General features: G+C 31.4%; 1 protein-coding gene and 4 pseudogenes across 1 annotated transcript; 2 read left to right on the top strand and 3 right to left on the bottom strand.

Annotated features, from left to right (window-relative positions):
- LOC120213039 lies at positions 1-2,658 on the bottom strand (annotated as a pseudogene).
- A 908-nt stretch (positions 2,659-3,566) lies between these two features.
- LOC120213055 lies at positions 3,567-5,249 on the bottom strand (annotated as a pseudogene).
- A 3,792-nt stretch (positions 5,250-9,041) lies between these two features.
- LOC120213391 lies at positions 9,042-10,582 on the top strand (annotated as a pseudogene).
- A 6,889-nt stretch (positions 10,583-17,471) lies between these two features.
- Positions 17,472-19,402, top strand: LOC120213389 (annotated as a pseudogene).
- Positions 19,403-22,732: 3,330 nt separating this feature from the next.
- On the bottom strand, positions 22,733-23,407 carry LOC120213388 (zinc finger protein 4-like). Its single transcript, XM_039211553.1, has one exon. It carries the CDS (start codon positions 23,405-23,407, stop codon positions 22,733-22,735), a length of 675 nt encoding a protein of 224 aa, XP_039067484.1.
- Positions 23,408-27,063: the final 3,656 nt, after the last annotated feature.

Raw genomic sequence — 27,063 nt, 5'->3', positions numbered from 1 at the left:
GGAATCAAATGGGATCTTGATCATTATAAGTGTTACGATGAATTTGATTGGGAAATCCAGTGACAAATTATATTTGTATCTGACATATACCAAACGCTCCGTGGCAGAAATGTCCATGCTTGAAAGATTGTGCATATGGAAGACATGGACATCAAAGAGATGATCTCTGTTTTACCTGTTTGTTTTGTATGTATTTGAAGGCATATCCGTTTACAGCCTCTTTTACCTCTTCTTCCTGCATAAATTCCAGATCAGTCTTTCACATAAAACAAATGCAACAACTGAAAATCTCGAGTGTGTTTGGCCGTTTCTTATTCCGACTCATTTTTCTTAAAACATCTGTGATCGATGGATAATTAGACATGATAAAATATATGGACAACTTTTAAAAAGATTGAACATATGGATACAAAGGATATGATCTTCTAGGATTATCCAAATACACGGAAAAGTTCGATAAAATCCGACCATATTTGTGTCGGATACTAAGTAAAATGAAAAATCAGAGGACAGATGTTCTAACATAGGATTTAGTACAAGCCAGAGCAAAGCACACCAAATAGTAATGAAATGGAAGAACTTGCAGCAAAGCCAATAAAGAACAGATTAGAAAAAGGTTAACCTTTCTACAGCAGTTTTACCCTGCAAAACTGCGGATTTGACGAGTTGATTTACGAATTTGAAGTTGTTTTGGTTCATTGCCTCTTTACTGAAAATGGCATCCGATAAAACAACGATATCGCTCCCTGAGCGATATAGCCACCTACTGAATCTGTATCAAGTTTATGAAAAATATTTTATTCAGATACCGTGGGAAAATGGTACGAAACAAATTCATCGTAGTTGCTATGCTTCAATTCATGTATTCAGAAGGTTATACGAGGGCCTTATCCTTGTATTGTATGGAATACAGATTACGAATACTTGTACTTAAAGGGGGGGGGGAAATGAGAATCAAAACAATATCTAAGTTTTCAAATGGCAAACAACATGCTAGTGGAAATACCAACCTATAGTTATGCCCTGGGAAGCAACCATGGGAATGTGAGAAAAGGGCATCATAATAGCTGATATGTATCGTACACCACTAATGCCGAAACAGGATAAATCTGTTTAACCATATTAATGCGATAACATTCATGAGAATACGTATACAACCATGAATACCAATATGTGTGTTATTATGTTACTCGGTACTTAGGTGTGAATGTCGGATACAATGTACTCACCTTCACAATCTTGGCACCAGCATTATGAGCAGATAATATCTGAAAAATCACAACTCTAACCTATTCGGTGCCTCTTATATACACACATACCAGGTCTAGGGTCAGGTTTGGAAAAGCGGCATAGATGTTAGGATTCGAATTCCGAATTTACTAGACACTATCGCTTAAAGATAGTAGCACGAACTAATCAGGGTCACAGAAAGCCTAAGATTTAAAAGTAGAACCGAAAAATAGGTATTTTCTTACCTCTGTTGGGGTCATTACACCAGGTATATATAGAACATCAGCATCTCGAACAGTATCTATAATGTCCTGATAACATGTAAGAATGTTTAGCATTACAAAAAAGGGAAAACCAATAATGGAGCTTTTGAAACATATAAGCAATATATGCAGTTTAGACTGAGCTTCGAAATACAAGCTAGGAATAATGAACCGGGATATCATATGCCGGACTATGTTATCCCGGTATCTTCGAATATATGTCTAGACTCCAAATATTTCAAGAAAGATGAAGAACCAGGATAACATAGTAATGAAGTAATTCAAAAACACAGGGAAAATGATGAATGGAAAGACAGAATAAAGGATTAAAGAATTCTCGACACATACACTGACTGTAGCAGGACTCGTAAGAAACTTGGCTCCAGCCTTTATAGCAGTTTTGGCGTCTTCAGCAGTTAAAACAGTCCCAACTAGTAAGATCATTACACCAAAGGCCATAGTAGGATTCATTAACCAGAGCCTGCAATACCTGAAAAGAGAACATAACCTAATAAATTTCGATCTAAGACGGAAAATTTGGGCAGAAAATTAAGAAAATTTGGAGTTTTAAACAACCTCAAAAACACCATGAGTTGATCTCACAATTTCCAGCTGCAAATCAAGAGAAGAAACAAGTTTCAAGGTAAGTTCTATAATCCATTCTACGATCCAGGTATGCAGTAAACTGAAAATTAGAAAGCAAAGTTAAATCCAAAAGAGTTCAGCTTTGACTTACAACTGTAATGCCACCGTTAACAGCAGCACGAGCAGCTTCCATAACCTGCTCAGCACTACAAACATATGAAAAAAAAATGGGGAAATTCTCAGTTCACACAAAAAAGTAGACAAAATAAAGAACACCCATCATGCCTATGATGGAAATAAAAGTAAACGAGTTACAAAAAATAGTGAAAGAGAAGGTTTGTTTGCCTGTTGGCACGAAGGCAAGCAATGACAGCAGAGTTTTGAATAATAGAATAAGTATGGTTCTGATTATCAGAAGAAGAAGAAGGATTGAGAACTGGAGGTGATGATGGAAGGGAAAACTGGTGTTGTTGAAGATGGTTCCTTGTAAATAGTCTTTGGATTTGAGTTACAGAATTACAAGGCAAAGTGCCTGTAAAAACCATATCCACTTTAGATAACTGAGTAAAAGAGATACATGGTTTGGGGCTGTACAAGGGTCGGGTTTGCTGATAATAACCGGTATCCAAAAAATATTTGGGTAAATTCAACTATTGGCTACTCAACTATTATCATTTTTATTTTAGTTATTGAATTATTTTTTTTTATTTTATCATTAAAGTTAAAGGTTTTGATATTAAACTTTTCATTCATCTATTGATTACATGCAGTGACAGATATCATTAGTGTCACATACCATCACTTGATTGAAGAATTATTTTTTGAATTAAATAAAATTATGACTAAATTAATAGAATGTATATGTAATGAGGATCAAATATATAATTATACTAATTTTATTATTGCTACATCAAACCTCAGTCAAATGTTAGCTTGATTGACATTATTAAATAATTGTGTAGTCAAGCTGATAAAATTAAAATATCGATGATCGAAATAGAATTTCTCACAAATAAATAGTCATAGGTGTAATTTGCCCTAAAAATTAATTAAGAAGATTCTAGCCCGTGACTAGTCTGGGAACTACTTTTTAACTATTCGATTTCATATCTAGCGTCCCAGTCGATAGGGTAGACAGGATAGATAGCCATGACAATAGCTTGTGACGACGACGTCACAAAATTAAGTGGATAGAATGTCACGCCTTGAAGATGTAGAGATAATAATCTTACATTGAAAAGGAAAAAGAGGTCCCGGAATTTATAAACGATGACACTATATATCCTATCACACATTTTTTTTTTTGAAAAGAACAATAAACTCATGACAATAGCATCTAAAAACTGGTTGGTAAGATCAAATATATAAAATTTAATTAAGAATGTAAATTTTAAATCAATCAATGTTTTAAAAAGAAAAAAATTACAAGTGAGCAGCATTGGCTATGGGAACCAAAGGCTAAATAGCTCAAATGCTGATGAATTTCAATGTAGAATCAATATATGCAGGAAATAAACAAATGGACAAATCCAGAATCCAATACATGATTCACAGACAACTATTTGGTCGAACTAAATCAACTGCTTTCCCGATCACATTGCTACAAAATGATTGAGCAGCTTTCTTCATGTACGTCAATTGCACGTTCTGCAATTTTATTCCCGTGCATGGATTCTTTGTACTACAATCGAACTTTATAGCTACGGGTGTTGATGACGTTCCTCTTATATCTTTATACACGATATCTTTAATCTCTACTCCCGAAACCTATAATCATTATGACGAAATTAGAGATAAATTTATCGTATAAAAACTTGGATTTCTTGATTTTTTTTATCATGCGATCATTATGCATAACATTATCTTTAAAAAGTAGAAATGTGGATTTTGTAATACCTGACCGGGACAATTTTCGTTGCGAGGACAATAGTTCTGATCGATTACAATAGGGTTTTGAACGTTTCTCATAACAGAATCCATAAATCGAACACCTTGAACAAATCCGCTACTCGGCCTTGCCCATGATTTGATTCTCAAACCATTTTGAGTGTTGGAAAAGATTGTCTTTTTCACTGTAACATTTTGGACCCCTTCCTCTTCCAAATCCTTTGCTAAACTTCCAATGCTGCAGAGTTCGCATTAAGCAAAACAAACCGGTATTAATGATAAAACTGAGGCCTTAAAAACCAGTTATTTTATGTGGAAAATAAGCAATTTGCTTCATTTTTAGTCAAAGTGCAGACCTGATGCCATGACCAGGACCACAATTGACTTGTTCGATCCATAAATTCTTTGTGCCGGGGCCGATCGAGATGCAGTCGTCTCCGGTTTTAATGGAGCTTCTTAAGATTTCCACATTTGTCGATAATTGGACATGGATGCCATCGGTGTTGGGACTATTACCGGCAGCGATGATCTTAACTCCTTGGATATGCACGTTTTTGCACCCATTGATTACAATGTGAAACATTTGACTATTTAAAGACGTGAAGCCGTTGATCCTGATGTTATTCGATTTGGTAAAACTCAATGTCTGATCTCACACAAAATGAACATTAGTAAATAAATTTACAAAAACATTTTTAATAATAATATGGAGAAAAGATTACAGTTTACTATGTAGCATTGAACTAAAGGTATTAATGAGATAACTATGCTCACAAAATACTCAGAATCATATATCAGAAAAAAATGCAGAGTTGCAGTATTAAAAGAATACCGTGGCTCCGGAAGGACATGGGTTACTGTTGGAAGCTTTACAAGCCCAAGAGAAGGTCCTTTGGCATCAAATGCTCCGCGACCAATTACAGAAACTCCACTCACTCCTTCAAAGCTGAACCAATTTCTTGATTTTCCCAGAACTCCATAGTCCAAAGGAGCCACAATGGTACCATCGATTCTTATAATGATCTGAGGGCTTTTGCATTGGCCTTTGAAAGCCAATGAGCCGACCAAAAACCGCCCTTTCGGCACATATATGAAGCTCGAGTCAGCCGAGCCACATGCTGCATCCCATGCCTTGAGGAAACCGTAGGCTGAGTCGGTTCGACCCATTGGGTTAGCCCCAAAGTTAAGAACATTAAACTTCGTTATTGCAGATGTTGAACTCATACTTGACATGACAAAGACAATGACAACAATTCCATGCAAATTAAATCCAGAAAGCTTCATCGTTTTAAGCTGTGTTTGGAGCCAGAGAAACTGTGTGCAAACGTCGAGAAAATAAAATCCAGGGAATTAATGAAGTGAATATTGTTGATTTGATGATGAATGGATGAGAGAAAGTGGGATATTTATACACGTTGAGCTTGTAAATGAATCATCAAGCGTACGGCCTTTATTATATTTTGTGTGGATAAATGTCAAAAGTGTAGGATTGAAGAAAGCTGCAATGGCGTCCAAAGGCAGCCATTTTCAGTGCTTTTGTATGGAATACAGCGTACTTGGAACAGTTTGGTTGGTTTTCGATTCACCGGCGATCCAAAATACGTTTTAAGAGGGATTTAGGTTCATCCCCAGAGCGGCGCCGTCATATTGAACTGAATTGCATTCCAATTTAACAAATCTTGTTTTTGAAAAATAATACCGAGTCCAAGTTATCAACTTAAGGTATAAGAATCGTACGTTATTTTGAGATTATCAACAAGCTATTTAATTTTTTTATTAGTTTATTAACACACATAAATGTATGTACACATACTTATTTTTATAATGAAACATTTGAATTTTTCAAATAATTTATCTCAACTAAAATTTATATGTTTAATTTTAATTTTTAAATTTATCAAAATAGTTATATTTTAAAAATTAATTGAAATGCCGAAACTGTTTTCTGGTGGTTCAATCATTGTTGAGTCTTTCTCAAATTTGGAGTTGTAGTCGATTGTTTTGGATTGAGTACGACCGAATACCTTTAAATCTTGTTTACATTAAAGTACAATGTTAAAATTAGGCTTGAGAGTCAATTACCGTGGAAAAAGTTATAACATTCCGACGATGCACAAAATTGATACCTAAATAAAAATATTATATATATTAATATAATTGATAAATTCTAATATACTATATTTCTATTATTTATTATATAAAAGTACTATATTAGTGCTATATATTAATATATTTATATCATAAATAGTGTTTTAGTTTTAAAACCTAAATTATAAATATTGGAATGTATGATATATATATTATTTTTATAATAATATTAAAGAAAATTCAAGTTTGTGACTAGTAAGATAAATTGTTTAAAATTATGACCCAAATGTCTTCAACTTTTCAAGGTCAATAATATGTTTACTTAATATTCACAAAACAAGTAAAAAAAATCCAATTATGATGCAAAAAAGCAAATTTATATAAATATATTCATCGAAGAAAATTTGTATAAATACAAATATTTTAAACATTATTATAGTACATTTAAAAACATGAACTTGACACAGAATCATGATTTATCAGATTTAATCTACCTCTTTAGTAAATTTAAAGACTGGTTAAATTAATTCAAAAACATTTAATAACTTTGAAATTTGAATGTTAAGATTGTAATATTTTTCTTTCCCAAACCAAAGTCTCTTTTATTTATTTATTTTAATTAATCTCTCTTTGGTTAATTGTTCATCAAGTAACAATAATATCCCAATTACTTCTTTAATGGACATGGAAAAGCTTAATTTGTACGTTCATAAAAAAAGTACATGGAAGGTGAAAAACAAGGGCTTCTAAGAAATAATTAATCCACTTTGAGTAATTAATTAATTATAGTTGTTCTGTCAATTTATATATATATATATATATATAGTAAAAACTAATGATTAAAAATTTGTTGACCTTGAAAAGTAAATTTTTTTATCAGTATAATATGTTAACATAATAAATAAACAACATTTACTTCACAATCAAAGATTCCATTGACCATGAAATGAGGATCCGCCGTAGGGAATAATGCTAAAGATGTTGAAAAAAAATGAAAAATATCTAAATTATATTTATATTTACGGTAAATAACATCTACGGGTACTTAATGAGTTGAGTTCAACCGATATCTTAATCAGTTGAGTCGAATAAAATTCAATTCGACTTGATAAGTTCGTGAGCAGTTCGTTAACTTTTTAATATATCTTTTAGTAATTAACTTAACAAAATCTAAATAGTAATTACTAATAAATAATAAGAAATATGCTAAATTACTAATTACTACTGATTTAATAATCTATTATTTTTCTAACAAATAATAAGAAAAATATTAAATTATTAATTATTAATTTGTTACACCTAAAAATAAACCCTAATTACCCTACTCAAAATTTTTATGAGCTTAATGAGCAACGAGTCGAGTCAAGCAACAAGTTTTTTTAACGAATACGAGTCGAGCAAAAAAAATTTTAACGAATACGAGTGGAACACTGTCCAACTCACGACCGACACGCTCGATAAGCACCTTTAATTACAATCATGCTCATTTAATTATAAATATTTAATATCATTACTTTTTAATTTTATCAATAATATATTTAATTATTTAAATGATGTCAGCTGACAGAGGAGCTGACATGGTTGTTAATAAAATTGATATAATTATACATTTGATCTTTATTACTTATAAATTCTTTCAATTTAATTCTAATTTTAATTTAATTTTAAAAAATTAATCATTCAATGATGTGATCATTTTAACAAGTGTGGGCCGTATTTATATACCTAAACCAACTAAAGTGTTGTAGAATGTGCAAAATGAGACTCTGCCTCGCGCGTAGGCACAAGGGTACAAATCAAGATGAATCTGTATCTTGTGAAATTGAAGATACACCTTTACGACGTGGGTGATGAAAAAAGACATGAATATTATATTAGTGGCATATATTTATTGATCCATTATTTGAATTTTCAATGAGCAACCATGTTATTACTTTGTTCATATTATTATTGTATCTTAAGAGACAGTTAATTAATATTTCTTCAGTACTATAGAAACGATCGACTCTATCTTAAAAAAATACGTTAATAGATCTCAATAATTATCCATCCGATTTTATAATTATATACGAGTAAATTATTCATTTTTATTTTATTATTTTCCTCATTTTTCTTTCGTATATGTTGATGTGCCTATGTCAATTTCACGCGTTGAGGACAGTTGTTGCAAGATCTTTCCCTTTTCCATGCTCTCTGGCAGGATGGATAACGAGGCAGGTGAAACACAATCGCCTTTTTAGATTTTTAAATTTTTTTTATATTTATAGATAATATATTTTTGCCTTCAAAAATTTATAAATTTAACTTTTTAAACTTTATAAATACGTTCTTTGACATAAAATCTCGCACTTATTTTTTTAAAAATTTTATAAGTTATTTTTATTATATTTTTACAATATTATTTGATAAATTTAAAAGTTATTTTTTAAAAAAGAGATTATTTAAAAAAAATCAAATGTTATTATAAATATAAGTATGTGTTCATACATTTAAAAAGAGATTATTTAAAAAAATCAAATTTTATAAATAGTTTGTCAATAATCTCAAAACAACGTACGATTGTTATACCTTAAGTTGATAACTTGGACTTGGTATTATTTTTCAAAAACAATATTTGTTAAATTGGAATGCAATTCAGTTCAATATGACTGAGCCGCTCTGGGGATGAACCTAAATCCCTCTTAAAACGTATTTCGGATCGCCGATGAATCGGAAACCAAGCAAACTGTTCCAAGTACGCTGTATATTCCATACAAAAGCACTGAAAATGGCTGCCTTTGAACGCCATTGCAGCTTTCTTCAATCCTACACTTTTGACATTTATCCACACAAAATAATAATAATAAAGGCCGTACACTTCATCATTCATTTATAAGCTCAACGTGTATAAATATCCCACTTTCTCTCATCCATTCATCATCAAATCAACAATATTCACTTCATTAATTCCCTGGATTTTATTTTCTCGACGTTTGCACACAGTTTTCTCTGGCTCCAAACACAGCTTAAAACGATGAAGCTTTCTGGATTTAATTTGCATGGAATTGTTGTGATTGTCTTTGTCATGTCAAGTATGAGTTCAACATCTGCAATAACGAAGTTTAATGTTCTTAACTTTGGGGCTAATCCAATGGGTCGAACCGACTCGACAGATGGTTTCCTCAAGGCTTGGGATTTAGCATGTGGCTCGGCTGACTCGAGCTTCATATATGTGCCGAAAGGGAGGTTTTTGGTCAACTCATTGGCTTTCAAAGGCCAATGCAAAAGCCCTGAGATCATTATAAGAATCGATGGTACCATTGTGGCTCCTTTGGACTATGGAGTGCTCGGAAAATCCGAAAATTGGGTTAGCTTTGAAGGAGTGACTGGAGTTTCCATCACCGGTGCCGGAACATTCGATGCTAAAGGACAATCTCTTTGGACTTGCAAAGCTTCCAACTCCAACTCATGTCCTTCCGGAGCCACGGTATTGTTTTCTTCCATTTCTTTTATACTGCAGCCCTGCATTTTCTTCTCATTATTATAACAAATGTTTTGTGTGAAAACAGACAATGCGTTTTACCAACTCAAACAACATCAAGGTTCATGGAATAACGTCTTTAAACAGCCAAATGTTCCACGTTGCGATCAATAGATGCCAAAATGTACAAATCCGAGGAATTAAGATCATTGCCTCCGGAGATAGCCCCAATACGGACGGCATCCACGTCCAATTATCAACCAATGTGGAAATCATTAACAGCTCCATTAAAACCGGAGACGACTGCATCTCGATCGGCCCGGGAACCGAGAATTTATGGATCGAACAAGTCACTTGTGGTCCCGGTCATGGCATCAGGTAAGATATGCCAAATTCCATAGCTACTTGTACTCTAAAAAAGAAGCAGTGTTCATTGTTCACTTACAGATATTGGTTTGTTTTGCTTAATGCGAACTCTGCAGCATTGGGAGTTTAGCAAAGGATTTGGAAGAGGAAGGGGTCCAAAATGTTACAGTGAAAAAGACAATCTTTTCCGACACTCAAAATGGTCTGAGAATCAAATCATGGGCAAGGCCGAGTAGCGGATTTGTTCAAGGTGTTCGATTTATGGATTCCGTTATGAGAAACGTTCAAAACCCTATCGTAATCGATCAGAACTATTGCCCTCGCAATGAAAATTGTCCCGGTCAGGTATTACAATCCCCATTTTTACTTTTAAAAGATAATATTATGCATAATGATTGCACAATTAAAAAAATTCAAGAAATCCGAGTTTTTATCCAATTGAATTTAGCTCTAATTTCTTTATAATGATTATAGGTTTCGGGAGTAAAGATTAAAGATATCTTATATAAGATATAAGCGGAACATCATCGACAGCCGTAGCTATAAAGTTGGATTGTAGTACAAAGAATCCGTGCACTGGAATAAAATTGCAGAATGTGAATTGAAATACTTGAACAATGCCGCTCAATCATTTTGTAGCAATGTGGTTGGAAAAGCATTTGATTTAGTCCAACCTAATGATTGTTTGGAAATCATGGGTTAGAGGATTTACCCTTTTGGTTACTTGGTACCTTTATGTACAGTTCATGGCTAATGAAGTAGCCACTTGTTGGATGTAAATTCTTTTTATTGATTTCTAAAAGAATTAAACATAAATTATGAGAAGTCTTCCTAAATTTCTCCAACTTTTCAAAGGTGTAGAGCTTTTTTAGCAAACTACATCATTAGCCACTACACTTTATTTTTTCCCGATTTTAGCATTGAATGTTAAAACACTTCAATATAGGTATTGAACTTTAATTTCTTATTCAATTGAAAGTCGAGGTCACTCTATTCGAAATAATACAATAACTTGGGATGACAATTTCTATCACTGTATGGAGACTGAAAGGTGTAAAATATTGTAATATTAGTAGTGATTAAGTATAAGCATTTTCATTTCTTCTTTCTTAAAAATTAGCCCTTTTCTTTTGAAGTGTCGATATCCTATGAATTTACATAACAAATATTGGTGAATTTTTCATCAAATATCCATACTCATTCTTGAAGTATCGATATTGTTCATCGAATATTGTTCATCAAGTGATCTTATTAAATGAAACATCGATAAGACTAAGTTACCAACGTGAGAAAAGTGATAACGTTAAATGCAAAATAATAACGAAAACCTTAAATTCATCTACAATAAACATTAATGTCATGCATTATGTATATTTTTAGTTGATTACTTGATTATATTTATGATTTGATGTGTATAAATTTATCTATCTAATTATAAAATTTTTATATAACTTTTAATAAAATTTTCATTGAGTTTATAATTTTTGTATACTTTGTAACACCCCAATTTAGGGGCTAAATTTTAGAAATTATAAAGTATTTGATTTAATTGGTATTTTGAAAGAAAATTGAGGATTTAATTGTAAAATTTAGAAGTTTGTAGACCATTTTAAGAAATGAAGGAAGTTCAGTGACTAAACTCATGATTTAACCATTTTTTATAGGATGAATTATAAACCCCGGTTCCCGTATGTTTCTGCAGAATTTTATCATCTTCTCTCCTCCGGTCAACCAACTTTGATCTCTGATCTACTTGTCGTCCGACCTCCAATCGATGAACCGAAACCACCATCGTGTTCGTTGTCGACGGAGGAGCAAAACCCCTCAAACCTTTCGTCGTGAATCGTCGCCGTTCGTCGTTAATTTCAGTCGAAAGTATTGTCGGTAATAACTCAATTTCAATTGGCTTTTCGTTGATTCACGACGATCCGATCATCCGTTTACGACACCTCTCGCACCATCGTGTTCTTTGTTCCATTCCGAGTTCGCCGGTATCATCCTTGTTCTCTGTCTGCAGCGGCGCGTGAGGAGGTGAAGCAGTCAAAGTTTCTGATTTGTTGAAATCGAGCTCTCTTCCATTCAAAAATTTGAACCGAGCTTTGTAAGTATCTCGAAATCGCTCAAAATAATTTTTAGAAATTTTTACGTGATTTATAGGACACCAGAGGGGGTCCCACGTGCCCCCACGCGCCTCCACTGCGCGTGGGAATGGTCCAAATGACCGGTTTGACCGGTTTTTTACAGATTTGACCGGTTACGACCCGACCCGTTTACCCGACCCGACCCGTTGACTGTTGACCGGCGTTGACCACAGTTGACCAAAACTTTGACTGACTTTGACCGGGAATTAAACGACCTTTGACTTTGACCGAGTATACCTATCATGTCATTTTTCGACGTTCCAAATCCGATTTCGCAGTCCGTTTTTCGAAATTCGAACTCGAAGGCCTCGAAATTGGCAGTCAAACCCTTTGACTTTGATTTTGATCAAAAATTCCAAAGTTCCGAAAAGTCATATTTTATGCTTTCGACGTCTTGAATCCGAAGTCCGGTTTGCCAAATTCGAACCCGCTAAGCTGCTTTTCACTGATTTATCACCCGATTCGATCCGTTTATCGTAATTAAGCTCCGTTTTTTTATATAATTTATGTTGATATGGATACAAGGAAATATTGGAAGATGATTTCAAGATCGAGGGCGTTCGAATGGAATTTAATGGTCGATCAGTATTGCACAGAAATCGAGGTAATACTTTACTACCTCTTTATACTTTATGAACATGTGAATATTGGTAAATGCATGAATAAGATAATGTTGGTCTCATTTGTGTAGTTAATGAATTTCTACACTCGATCCGAATACAGTAGAAATTTGACAACTGATTATGGTTCAGATGATTAATATAAGAAATTGATAGATTGTTAGAATTATATTATGAGTTATCTGATTGGTGATAAAGGAATTATCATGGATTTGTAGCTTATATTTTATATCATCAAAGGTTAAATGTTAAAGGTATTTGGATGAGAAATTATGAAAATATTCTGATAGTGTAAAATTACGAAAATACCCTTATATTGTAAGATGTCAAGAATTGTCCCTGGAAGTTTATTAATAACTCTGAAATGATATATTGATATGATAAAACTACAGATGTGCATAAGAAATGCTAGTTTGCTTAGAAAATTTGTATAATCGGGTTTCAACGTCAAAAAGGGTTTGCGTAAGATGCTAGAAGTTTGTTAAGGAATAATTTCAAGATCAGAGAATGTTCGAGGAAGTAATTGACCATAGGGTCTTTAAATTATAATTATTTTCGTTAAGAGCTAATGTCGAAATTATCTAGTTAAGAAATTACGAAAATGTCCTTGAGAGGTAAAAATAGTCCGAGTTAACCCGGAATAAGAAAGTACTTTGAGGATTTGTACTTAACTCGATAAATTACAGATTTAATTGTTAAGATAATATCTTTGTACAGAAAAATTCATGACATTCCATTTGTAAAATCTGAGAAGGCACTTGACCCGAAAATATCCGAGTAATGAGTAAATACCTGAAGAATAATTTATCTGGGGTGTTCAGTTGTCAGAATTGTTCGAAAGGACTGAAATAAATGATAAGATTGAATTTAATAGTAAGATCAGATGGAAGGAAAGGATTAAAATACACTGAATCTGTAAAATGACCAGAATACCCTTATAATAGAAATGACCCAAGAATATCACCAAGCTCAGGAATGATTGGATATCCTCGAGCTCTGTAATGAATGGAATAAAACTAAATGCCAAAATAACCAAAATATCCTTATGGCCGATACTAAGTAAATGTCTTGGATTAATTAAGGAATCCAAATAAGCATAGGTATTGGATTACCTCTAAAAGTAATGGAACATAATTTAAGTGAATAGATCAACCCTAAAGCTATGTCAATACCTGAATGGCATAGATATTACTTGAATGTGTGTTCTTCTTCTCAAGTTTGGGTCGATGATAATTTTGGAAGTATTCAACTCAGCTCAACTCTAGATCGCATTCAGTATTAAGAATGGACATTTGTTCGATAAATCAACTACGAAGAAAAAATTGAATGGATCGGAAGTACAATATGTATCTGAAATTAGGAACGTCTGAATTACTCTGGAAAACCCCGAAGTAACTAGAATGGACTTGACTGCTAAATAAGCTAAGTAACCTCAACGACTGAGGATTAAGTAAGTGATTTGGATAAGTTTGAAAATTCTGATGAGTTTATAAGACGTATTGTCCTTATGGAGCATGAGCTACAAATCAAGTACGTCAGTATTTCATGATATCGTGGAAGCTTGGAAATGAAATAAAGACCATTGGAAGATCTATTCAGCGATGATTCTGAATATGATCTATGAACAAGAATTTGTGGTATTAAAGAGTAAATACCCTGGAAGGAAAATGAATTAGCCAGTCAACATAGATTGTTAAGGTTCTGAATCTTCGTTATCAAGTTGTTCGATTATCCGATCAATTGACATGGATGTAAAAGATTCTGAATACCCTTCTGATTACGTACAACTTCTGAAAACTGTCCGAATAAGATATGATCTTGATAATTCACATTCTGAATAACTGATGATTTCGTCAGTTAATGAACTTTTCCAATAGTATTTCTAACTTCCGGTATTTTATCGGTATACTAAAAATCAGTGTTTCTCTGCCTGCTAAGATTATTCAGTACCTCTAAATAATATCCATAAACTCTGGTGTGTTCCCTACTCACATGAATATTTTATCTGATTTTCGATTTGAATTATGATATGATACTTGACATGGATTCATATCTGATATCTGACATGGATTCTGATATGATACTTGACTTGGATTCTGATATGATACTTGACCTGGATTTTGATATGATATTTGACCTGATTTATGTTTTGATTTTTGATATATCCGTTTACAGACGGACATATTTTACTTGGGGGTAATGTTGGAGGAAGTATACCTGGAGGTTCCTCAGATGTGTGCTCAGGGCCTTACTTATCGGCTCCTCGGCTATGTGCTCAGGGCCTTACTGGACTTGACGGTGTGTGTATGGTTCTGGGGAACCTACACGTATGGTTCTGGGGAACCTACACATTTTGGACTTGACGGATGGGGGTATATATATATATATATATATATGTTTTAAAAAGATCTGAAAAGTTACATGATTTTTGGGAATACACTAGATAACCTATTCTGATCTCCTGAACCTAAACATCCCAAATATTTTCTATCAGAACTAAATACTATCTGTCAATACCTGAAATATCAATGGGACCTCAGCTCAGCCAAAGAAATATGTAGATATTTGAACCAATAAGGAAATATATGTTTATTTGTATATGCACGTTCTTCAGCATCATCTGGTAGTTTTGTATTACTGAGCTTTTCGAAGCTCACTCTATTACTCACCATTTCAGGTTAAAAGATTGTATCAATACAGCTATCAAAATCAGTAAGGGAGTTCTTCCGGCATTGCTTGCAGAGTATGGTACATGTGATTAGGGGACATGTAATTGTATTTTGTTTTTATACGAGTATAAAAATCTATTTTGTTTCGGTATAATGATAAATCATTTTATAAGTTACATGTTTTAATAAAAGTTTTAAATTTTCTGCTATTTTTATGGTGGGTCGCTCCGGTGGCCCTAATGTGACACTTCCAGATCGGATCAGGTTACCCTTATCGTCTGAGGGGGTTACATACTTTATGTTTTTATTTTTTTTTATAATTTTCATTGTTTTAAATAATATGTTATAATTTTTATATTTTATGATTTCTATAATTTTATAATTTTCATAGCTTTAACAATTTTTATATAATTTTAATACTTTTATAAATTTTCCAATTTTTTAATAATTTTACAATTTTATGCTATTATGCTTTTTATTGTTTATTAATTAACCAAAAAAATTAATCAATTAACAAGAATCATTAACAAAGAAGTCTATTTATAGAGTTGTTTGTGTCATATGTCCTTAAACTATGATCCTCATTTTAAATTGGACACTAAAGTTTTGAATATTCTAATTTCATTCTTAAACTATGCTTTCATTTGAAATTAGTCCCCAAACTTTTGAACATACCAAATTAATCTCCAAACTATAACTCTCATTCTATATTGATTCCTAAACTTTTAGATATTCTAATTTCAACTTTTAAGCGTTGAATGATTTAGGGGGATATTATTGGCATGTATAAAAGCTTCGGGACTAATTTAGAATAAGGGTCATAGTTTAATGGTGAATTTTGAATGTTAAAAAGTTTGGGGACCAATTTAAAATGGGAGTCATAGTTTAGGGATGAAACTAAAATGAACAAAAGTTTAGGGACCAGTTTAGAATAAAATTCATAGTTTTGGGATATATGTTGCAGTTAACTCTTTTTTACTACCGGAAGAATTCAGTTGATTGTAAAATTTTCATAAAAATCAATTAATTTTTTTACTGAAGGTCTTTTCTACTATTAAACCAAAATTTTATTAGCATAATATAATTATCTTCATAATCAAGATTCCAGCACATCTATTTTTTTATTGTGAAATGATAATCTGCCGCGAGAGGTTTTATTCCAGCATTTTTATGATGATGACGATGATAAGATGGAAAAAAACTTAATAATTATATTATTAAAATATAACATCCCCATATTAACTTATAAGAAAATTATTATTTTTATTTTGAATTAGATTTAAATTTTGCTTTTAAAAATTATTAAAATAATAATAAATCAATTTAGAATTTAAGACTATATTCATAGTCTAACACTAACGCAAAAAATAATAAGATTAGTTCCTACATTATGGAATCTTAACATTGTTGGCAATATGAAATAATATAATTTTCAAGGGAATGTTTATGAACCAAATATTATAATTTTAAAAATTTAAATATATACGAAATTCATTAATGACTTTAGTGATAAAAAAGAACGTTGTCAACTGTAGAGGTTATAGGTTCAAACAGCTATATTTGTAGGGTGTGTATTATCAATTGATTAAGAAAATTTTGAACAGATGTTACATTGTAAACATCCAAAATATTTTAATATAACTACTTAAGTCCGTATTCTTTTATATAAATCATGTCTTTGTCCTTGAATGTACATGTTATACGTCATGTCTTTGTTATATTATAATTAAGAAATAATTCGTATATTATTGATTTTAACACTTTGGTATATACATTCCATAATGATGTTTCTTTGATCCCTTAATCTAGAAAAAAAAGTTATTAATTTGGAATGAAATTCATTTCAATGTGACTGCGCCGCAGTTTCAGATAAACCTCGCAATCCTTTTTAACATTATTTTAAATCGCAGATTAATTGGAACCCAAGCCATCTATTCAGAGTGCACTGTATTTCATATAGAGCCTTTGGACGCCATTGCAGCTTTCTTCAACCCTACACTTTTGACATTTATCCAATAAAACGTCCCACACTGTTGTTCTTCGCCAACCTTAACATGTTTAAATATTCCACTTTTCATCTTAAACTTCCCCATTCTCTGAATTTTCTCTCTATAGTACACGCTTGTTTCAGTTTTCTCTCCAGCCAAACAGTGTTTAAAACGATGAAGCTTTCTGGGTTTAATTTGCATGGAATTGTTTCGATTCTCTTTCTTATGTTATGTATGAGTTCAACATCTGCAATGAAGAAGTTTAATGTATTAAACTTTGGGGCTAACCCAATGGGTCGAAATAACTCGACCGAGGGTTTCCTCAAGGCATGGGATGCAGCATGTGGCTCGACTGACTCGAGCTTCATATGTGCCGAAAGGGCGGTATTTAGTTAGTTCATTGGCTTTTAAAGGACAATGCAAAAGCCCTGAGATCATTATTAGGATCGATGGCACCATTGGTGGCTCCTTTGGATTATGGAATGCTTGGAAACTCGGAGAATTGGTTTAGCTTTAGAGATGTGAGTGGCGTTTCTATAATTGGTGCCGGAGCATTTGATGCCAAAGGGCATTCTCTTTGGGCTTGTAAAGCTTCCAACAATAACTCCTGTCCTTCTGGAGCCACGGTATGTACCTTCTCTCATCATCTCCTTCATTCTTCAATTCTGCATTTCCTTATTGTATATATAGTTCTTAGTGCTAGGAATTTACGAGCGAAAAAATAATCAAATCAAAACTAATATAAAATAAGACATATATAAAAGACGAGATTTAACGTAGTTTAATCTTGTTTACTTCCACATATGAAAAGAATAATAATTCACCATAAACATATAGATCGTTAAGGATATAAATATTTTAATATCACAATTATCATAAAATTCAATATTAATACTAAAATTTAGAGTATCTCAAATCATTCTTTTCAGTATCTCTACAAAATTATCTCTATAACACAAACCACAAAAATTATAAAGATTACAAATAAATTACATCTTTCCAAAATAATTTTCTCTCGTGATTATAAAGGTTAAGATATACTCGATATTTAATTGCATAATTTGTTTTATCTAAAATAAATATTTACTTATTTAATAAATTCAATTACCAAGTATAATATCATTAGAATCGCAATACAATCTAATTTAATTACTAATTACAATTTGAGTCGGTATTTAACCTTGAGTGATTTTTTAATGAGAAACAGACATTGCATTTTACAAACTCAAACAACATCAAGATCCATGGAATATTGTCTTTAAATAGCCAAAAGATTCACATTGTGATCAATGAATGCCAAAATGTGCAAATCCAAGGAGTTAAGATCATTGCCGCCGGTGATAGCCCCAATACCGACGGCATCCATGTCCAATTATCAACAAACGTGGAAATATTAACAGCTCCATTAAAACCGGTGACGACTGCATCTCGATCGGCCAAGGCACAAAGAATTTATGGATCGAACAAGTCACTTGCGGTCCCGGTCATGGCATCAGGTACGGTATATCAAATTCCATAGTTACTTATACTAAAAACGAAGCAATTTGTGTTAATTTGAACTTTGCAGCATTGGAAGCCTAGCAAGGGAGCTGAATGAGGAAGGGGTCCAAAATGTCACGGTGAAGAAGACAACCTTTACCTGCACTCAAAATGGTTTGAGAATCAAATCATGGGCAAAGCCTAGTACTGGATTCGTCGAAGGGGTTCGATATATAGATTCCTTGATGAGAAACGTTGAAAACCCTATCCTGATCGATCAAAATTATTGCCCTCATAACGAAAATTGTCCGAATCAGGTATTACAAAGTTCCATTACTACCTTTCAATTTCCTTTTCATTGTTTCGGGTTTTCCTTACTTTTTTATTGATTATAGGGTTCTGGAATAAAGATTAATGACATCGTGTATGAAGATATAAGAGGAACATCATCGACACCCATAGCTATAAAATTCGATTGTAGTACAAAGAATCCATGCACAGGAATAAAATTGCAGAATGTGAATTTGAAATACTTGAACAAAGCTGCTCAATCGATTTGTAGCAATGTGGTTGGAAAAGCATTTGATTTAGTTCAACCTAATGACTGTTCGGAGATCATGAGTTAGAGGGTTTGCTCAAGGATGGACAAAGGAACTTGAATCGTTACTAAAAATTTTAAATTACCATTTATTTTATTTATTTTAATTTTTTTTGTATTTTCTATTAATAATATGTTTTCGTCTCCTAAAATTTTATTACTTGGTGCATTCATCGCTAATTAAGCAGCCATTTATTGGATGTAAATTCTTTCTATTGATTCGAAAGAAGCAACCTAAATTAATAAATATAGCTATATATATTTGTCCAAGGTCTAGTATGAATAAATCTAATATAAAAATATTTAAAAAAATGCATAATTTATTTTTAAAATTATAAATATTTTAAAAATATATGTATAATTTTATGAAAATTTTAAAATAAATAAAATTTCTATTTTGTAGTTGGCAATTCCATCACATTATGTAGAATCTTTTAAAAGAAATTTTTTAAAAGGTTGCAATAACATTATGTAGACATCTTTAGAAAAATCATAGGAGAAAAAATGACTACAACCTGAGCATAAAATATGGGGAAATTATATAATGAAGATGTTAGAGTAAGATTATTATGATGTTAAATATTGTATAAATCTAATATCGACAGATTATCGAAGTTTTTATAAATAATTTTTGTTTAAAATAAATTTGATAATAGTGATATACAAGGTTGAACCCGCACAATAGTATTAGATTAATTTTATGGAAATAAATAAGAAAATAAATGAGAGGGATTTGTGTAATGTAAATTAAATTAAAAGATTTAATTTAAAAAAAATCAATTAAAAATAAATTGGAATTCAATTATTAGAGGATATCTAATCAAGGTATACCGCAAAATTTAATTCATGATTCAATTAATCATAGATTTATGCAGGATTATCCAAACTCTTCTTAAGTAGGTTGGTTATAATTACTCGATATGTCCTAATAATATAATATCTTCTTAGTTAATCGATAATCAAAGAGAAGTTGAAATGATTATCTCCCTTGTTGGTTAGATAATCTCATAGAGACTCCTAAAAGTTAATCTTATCAACAATTTTATGAATTAAAGAGAATCAACCCTAGTTAATCAACTCATACCAACGTGGATGATTCAAACTAGATTTTATATCTCTATAAGTTATAAAATGTTCCTAGGTTATTTTACTACTTATATTAAAATATGTCCATAATTACATATGAAAAAATTTCAATTAACAATATAAAGATTTAATAAGTTGTAGAGTGATCAGTTCATACAATTCATAAACCGACGATAAACAAATAAAACGTAATATATAAGAATATTCAAAAAGAATGAAGAAGATAAACATCGGAAAATCTCACGAATCTTTGAATTGAAAATCTTGAAATAACTTTGACTGAATGAAGAAGTTCAGCAGCTAATAAAGAAAAAAAAAAGAAATGAAAAAAATGTTTGAGAGAGAGATGTTATTCTTCTCCTCTCTTTTATTGCTCTTTGTAGCCCCTCTCCACTATCTAGATGATCATCACCAACACCATCGTGCCTCATTACTTATCGTCACCCACCAACATCATAACCTAGAAAGGAACCATTTTTGGATTCCTTTCAACCTCCCTACCTTGTATCCATTGCCCTTTTCCTGCAAAAATTATTATATCTTAGTAGATCTAAAGAAAAGGATTCTGCTTTCACCTCTTTTGTTTGTCACGGACCACCATAGGATGAATGTCATTTTTTTAATATGCCTTTACCCTTTTTTTCATCCGCCTCCTAACCATGGGGATTAGCAAGACACTTCTCTAACCATCTGAAATGTTTGTCAGTAGAAAGGGGGAAAAAAAACTCTCCCTTTCTTTTTTCTCCCCTTCAATTTTTCTTTATTTTTTATTTCCCATTTTTGAGTCTCTTTTTCCTTCTTTTTTGGGGGGTTCTACTCCCGTCCATTTAGTGTTTTTCCTCATGGGATTGCAGTGTGTGTGTTTGTGATCGTGATCGTTGGTTCATTGGATTTAAAAAGGGAAGGATCTGACCATTTGGAGGGAATGACAGTCAAATTTTCAGAGACTAGAGAAAAGAAAGTTTTTGACTAACTGGATTTAAGGATTGAGGGATGATTGAGATATTCTCATTCCAGCGGTTTTGATCAATTTATGGATGAATTTGGGTTTAGACCTGAATCCATGCTTTTGAGCTCAAGTTTGGGGTAACGTTTGGGTTTGGGAGATTTGGGCCATGTTTAGGCAATGGATTTTGGTTGGGATAATTGGGGCCTAGATCCGAACAAATTCAGTGTCTATAATATTATAGTGTTTATGTTTAAATATTCTCGATCATTTGTAATTGAACGTACATATTCTTGATATATGTGGTATTCAAACTCAAAACCTCAAAAATAATAACTATTCTTTAACTTAAGATCGTTTGGTTTGTGCTTCTTTCTATTACTTTTTATAATCATTGCTAACATTTTACTTTATACTAATACTATTTCTAACATTGACGGGTTGCCTTTTAAAAGTCAAATCAATTTGTTCCTCACAACAAAAGGATTAATAATTTTATTAATAATAGCAAATTATCGGAAACAAATGGTTGCAAAAAAAGTACAAGATTAGCCATCCATATTAACACTAGAAAACAATGTCGAAAAAAAACTCGTATAAGATAAAGCCATTACACTGCCACCCCCGTAGCTCCACAAATCATTAAAGAATATAACAAAATTACCTCACGATTTAGAGAGATAAAACGTCAATAACGCTGTGAAGAATAACCTTTTCTACACAAATGACATTCAACTTCTACAAGAATAACCTCTTCTAATTCCTTAGTATCATTAAAATCTCCTAAGGAAATAGCCCCCCATCTTCCTTCTAATCCTTTCCCGCACAACTTACATCTAGGGATGGACCAATGGATTTGGTAAACACAGTCGATCCTGAAAATTTTAAATTTTTTATATAATTGATTATTTTTTAAATTGTTTATTGATAAAAATATTTAATTTTATAAATTTTATAAATTTATTCCTAACATAAAATCATGAATTTTTATTCTCGTCAAACTCAACAAATCAATATGCTCTTTTATCAACTTAATAAATTATATATTATATTATTTTTTAAATAATGAAACAACATTTGAACTTGGATAAAATAAAATTAACTGTCCAAACCATGAACAGATTTAATAAATATGCAATAATCAAGCAAATATTATATTCTGAATTTCACAAGTCACTTATTCATTTAAAGGATAAACATTTAAACTGCAAGCACACAAGTACAACAATAAAACAAATTAATTAAAATAAAATGAGCAATAAAACAATAATTAAAGCTTAAGGGATAAATCAATTTCTGAACCATCCTTGTATTGATTATCAGTTCTCAAAGAAGTGCTTGCACTTGCAGCAGCCCTGTTACTGCGCTAGTTGAAGGTCCTGAGATTCCAAGTTCACCATTATTGAAGCTTAAACTTGGCTGTAAAATGCTCTTTAGGGGTTTCCGAGGTGACAGACCGTAGGGAAGATGATACGGTCGAGACAATGACGGCCACTGGTGCGAAGGTTTACGAATCATGGAGTTGAGCTGAACACCGAGGGATGATCTGTTGAAAGATCCATGAAAAGGGTTGGAAGAGTAGGACGAAAATGAATGATAAGAAAAGTTTGGGGGACTGAAAGTGCCAGATGGATTCACTTCAATCAGCCCTTGGTGACGCCTCTTGGCTAAGGCACGTTCTTGCTTGTGAGCGTTTTGGTGTCCCCCTAAGGCTTGAGATGTCGAGAAAACTCGCTTGCAAAAGTTGCATGAGAAACCCTTGTTTTTCTGATCATCACCCTGAGGGTTCCTAGGGGCAAAAAGATCGAGTTCGATCTTCGATTCGCGTCGTTCCTTGATGCGATTGCTTCCGTTGATGCCGTCATGATTCGAGAGCTTCAGATCGAGCAAAACACTGTGACTTGATTCGATTTCGGTACTCGGTTTCGACTGCGAAACCAATCCTTCCATGTCTGCTGATATGCTGGTAAGTTCTGCAAGATCTTCAACTATTGTAACCATTGCCAGCTTATAGATTTCTTGGTTGTACGTGAAATAATGAGCGTGGTGTTTATATCATATATATATATATATTCATATCAAGGGCTTAATTTATGTAATATCATGCAATTATGGAAAGAAATCCGAGTGTGAAGTTGTTACGTGTGATAATTTGCATTCTAGATCATTAAATTTAATTTAACTTTCTTTTAGATCACAAACTTTTTATTTAATCAAATTACATCGTTTAACTTTTATGATTAAAAAATATTAATAATAAATTAAGCCATTTATACTAACATCATTAAATAATTATAATTAAAAAACTAAATTGAGACTTTTTTCTAATATACTTTTTATATTATTAATAAATAATGTTTAATTGACATTTTAAAAATATTTATGTTAGAATTTATTAAAAAAATTAGTTCTTTTTCATTTGAATTTACTTAGATGAAATGTTTGAGAAAATTTTCACAAAAAAATATTTAGAATATCAATTAAATATTATTAGACAATAATGAAAATATAGTAAATGAAAGAATCAATTTCAGTTTATTCGTTATAATTATTTATCTATATAATTATTTTACTATGCAAGTATAAGTAACTTAATTTAGTAATAATAAAAATTGAATGATGCAATTTAATTAAAATAAAAGATTTATGATCTAAATGAAAATTGAAATTAAGTTTAGTGATCTAAAATATAAATTATTTTGTTACTTGCATCATTTTAACACAAGATTTAGAAACATACTAGGAACTTGTTCAGATTTTGGTGCCTTTGGGAATTATTACTATTATTTCCATAAAATTCTTCTTAATTAATATTATTTTTCAAAGTAATATATGAACGCAATTACCTAATTAATAGGTGGAATTTCTATAAAATGATTAAATTAAATTTTGTGGACAGTCATGCATGAATCTTTACCAAATTACTGTTTACATATAAAATCAAGGATATTTATCTCTACTTAGAAATTATATCATTTTTATAGTAAATAAAATATATATTATAATATGTAAAATTAATTGATTTTATATATACATCGTGAATTAACATTTATGTATACTTTTTTTTATCAGAGTATACTTCGTTTGAATGTAACAGAGAAGTTCCCACATATATAGTTTATATAGTAACAACTTCCCATGCATATTTGCTCTTTCTATTTCTCTCTTCCTTTATCTACCATAAAAATTCATGATTTTTTTGTTTGACAATATCATGATTTTATGAAAGAGTTGTGTAATTTGATGATAATTGAAAGTTTTGTAGATATTAATATTAGTATTTTATATTTACGATATATAATCGGTTTAGTTAAATCTCGAGCTCATTCAAAATTATAATAAAAATTTAATATGGATCTTACTTTAATGGATAAACTATATATGTGATTACTTAATTATAGGGGATTCTAATTTGACCATCGATCTTTCAATTTTGTTAATCAAATAACTTAACTATTTAAATTACATCAATCAAGTCACGTGTAGTTACCATTTGACGAAGCAACTAAGACAGCTAATAAAATTGATATAATTATACATTTTATCATCAGACTTACACGTCTATCAATTTGGTCTTAATTTTATTTTACTTTAATAAATTTAATCCTCCAATCAATTTGGTCCTAATTTGATTTAGTTAATTTTATTGAACTAAGATAAAAAATAGAACCAACACAATAAAGGTAGTAATAAGGACCAAATGTATAATTATATCGATTTTGTTGGTTGACGCATCAACTCCTCAAACATTAATAAAAATGACTTGATTGATATTATTTAAATAGTTAAATGATTTGATTAACAAAATTAAAAGATACATAATTATATTAAAATTCCTCGTAGTTAAATGGATACGGGTGTACTTTATCTTATTTGAAAATAGTGATCGAACTCTTATATGCTTTGATTTGAAAGCAATAAATCCATGGTTTTCTTTTGATTTATTTGAGAATAAATAAAAAAAAGTATTTAAATGTGAAGGTAAGAATGTTAAAACTCGCACGAACTAAACGAACTCAGTGATAAATGAATTGTTGTTATTTTTTGAAATTTTAGGTTCAAGTATCATGAATGTTAAATGCATGAGCTTTCAATGTCAAATAGATACGGGTGTACTTTAAAACCTTATATTTGGTAAATTTTCAACTTTATCCTTATTTTTTTGTTCACATTCCCTTAACTTGGCAACTTTTTCATTTTAGTCCTTTTGATAATACAACATCATAAGGTTGTGAGACGTGGCAGTACGTAATAGTATTACATCATTAGAAGGACAAAAAAAAACTAAGTTCAGATATTAATGTGGATCGGAAAAAAGTTCAAGGACCAAATAGAAAATAGTTGTCAAGTTCAGGGGGCAAAAGTTAATTTATCCTAAATTGTATAGTAGATAGTGTATATAGTTTAATCTAAATTTGGTAATGAAGTTCCTCTAATTTGTGTGATTCGCAAGTAAGGAAACAGAAGAGTTTAGAAGGTATAAACTTGGGGAATAAAGATTTAAGTCGTTAATTAATTTTACTGTCATTAAAGATAAGAACGAAGCTGGTTAAAAGTAAAATATAGTAATATTCACAGATGTTACCCAATTTCGTCTCAAAACCTAATTGGAATCAAGCTGTTCTTCCCCAAATTTAACCAAAAGTAATTGGAGTTAAGATCCCAATTCTTTCCTGAATTTAATGCCTGTATTATACACTCTGAACCTTAATTTAACTATAAGTTATAAACCCTCAATTTAAATAAACATATTATTCATGCCACTCGTCCAAAAACAAATTTTATGTGGGTTCAAGTTCGATTCATGTATGTTGTGAGAAATTCAAAACCTTACAATATAGACTCTAGTATGATCCAGATTCATAATGCACTATAACGGTAATTGTTTGTTTAAATTTAATTATAAAGAAGAGTAAACTACACATTTAATATGATCATTCAATTATTATTTTTAATTCATTCTTAACATTCAGTTTTAGTTTCATTTTGATCATCCGTATGATGTTGATATATCACTATAAATGATGATGATATATCACTATAAAGTACAATAATTCTATTAATTTTTTAGCGTAAGTTTGACACTTTCCTAATGCAACGCAACACATCTTTTTAGTCCAATGTGAAATCTAATGTAGTAAAATGTTACATATCTGATACATGAATTTATTATTTTTAATGTAAGAAAAAATAATGATTGACCCCTTTTGTTACCCTCTATTACCAGTTAACTATTGTTTTCATTAAACCGTTTGTTTTCTCATATGGGTTCAATTGGGTGTAGATTAGAAAATTTTGTCAAATTCAGTTAACAGCCAACATCCAAATAAACTGCAGAAGGCATTGAGCACAATGCTATAATTGTAGTATTTGATTTTACATTGTCTGTACAGTCATTCCGATGCTGCTCCTGATGATCCAATTATTTCCATAAGGTTGTTTGAGAAAGCATGGATTCCTTCTTTCACCTTTCAGTTGATATAAAATGATTTATTTGGTCATATGCATCTGTCTCGCAATCAGTTCGGCAGAAGGTTAGATGAGGATGAAGAAAATTATGATGAGGAAGGATAAGTAGTTGTGGAGGATTCCTATGAAATGTTAGATTTCTTGTAAACATAGTCCATAGCACTAAAAAATTGCAAAGACAAACACCA

This window comes from Hibiscus syriacus, unplaced genomic scaffold (assembly GCF_006381635.1).
Source record: "Hibiscus syriacus cultivar Baekdansim isolate YM2019G1 unplaced genomic scaffold, ASM638163v2 tig00110020_pilon, whole genome shotgun sequence".
Lineage (NCBI taxonomy): Eukaryota > Viridiplantae > Streptophyta > Magnoliopsida > Malvales > Malvaceae > Hibiscus > Hibiscus syriacus.
Note: the sequence above shows the minus strand (reverse complement) of the source record. Positions and strands in the feature narration are given on the sequence as shown.

Excerpts from the sequence above, each read along its gene's own strand:
- LOC120213388 (XM_039211553.1), bottom strand. The coding sequence starts at position 23,407 with ATGGTTACAATAGTTGAAGATCTTGCAGAACTTACCAGCATATCAGCA.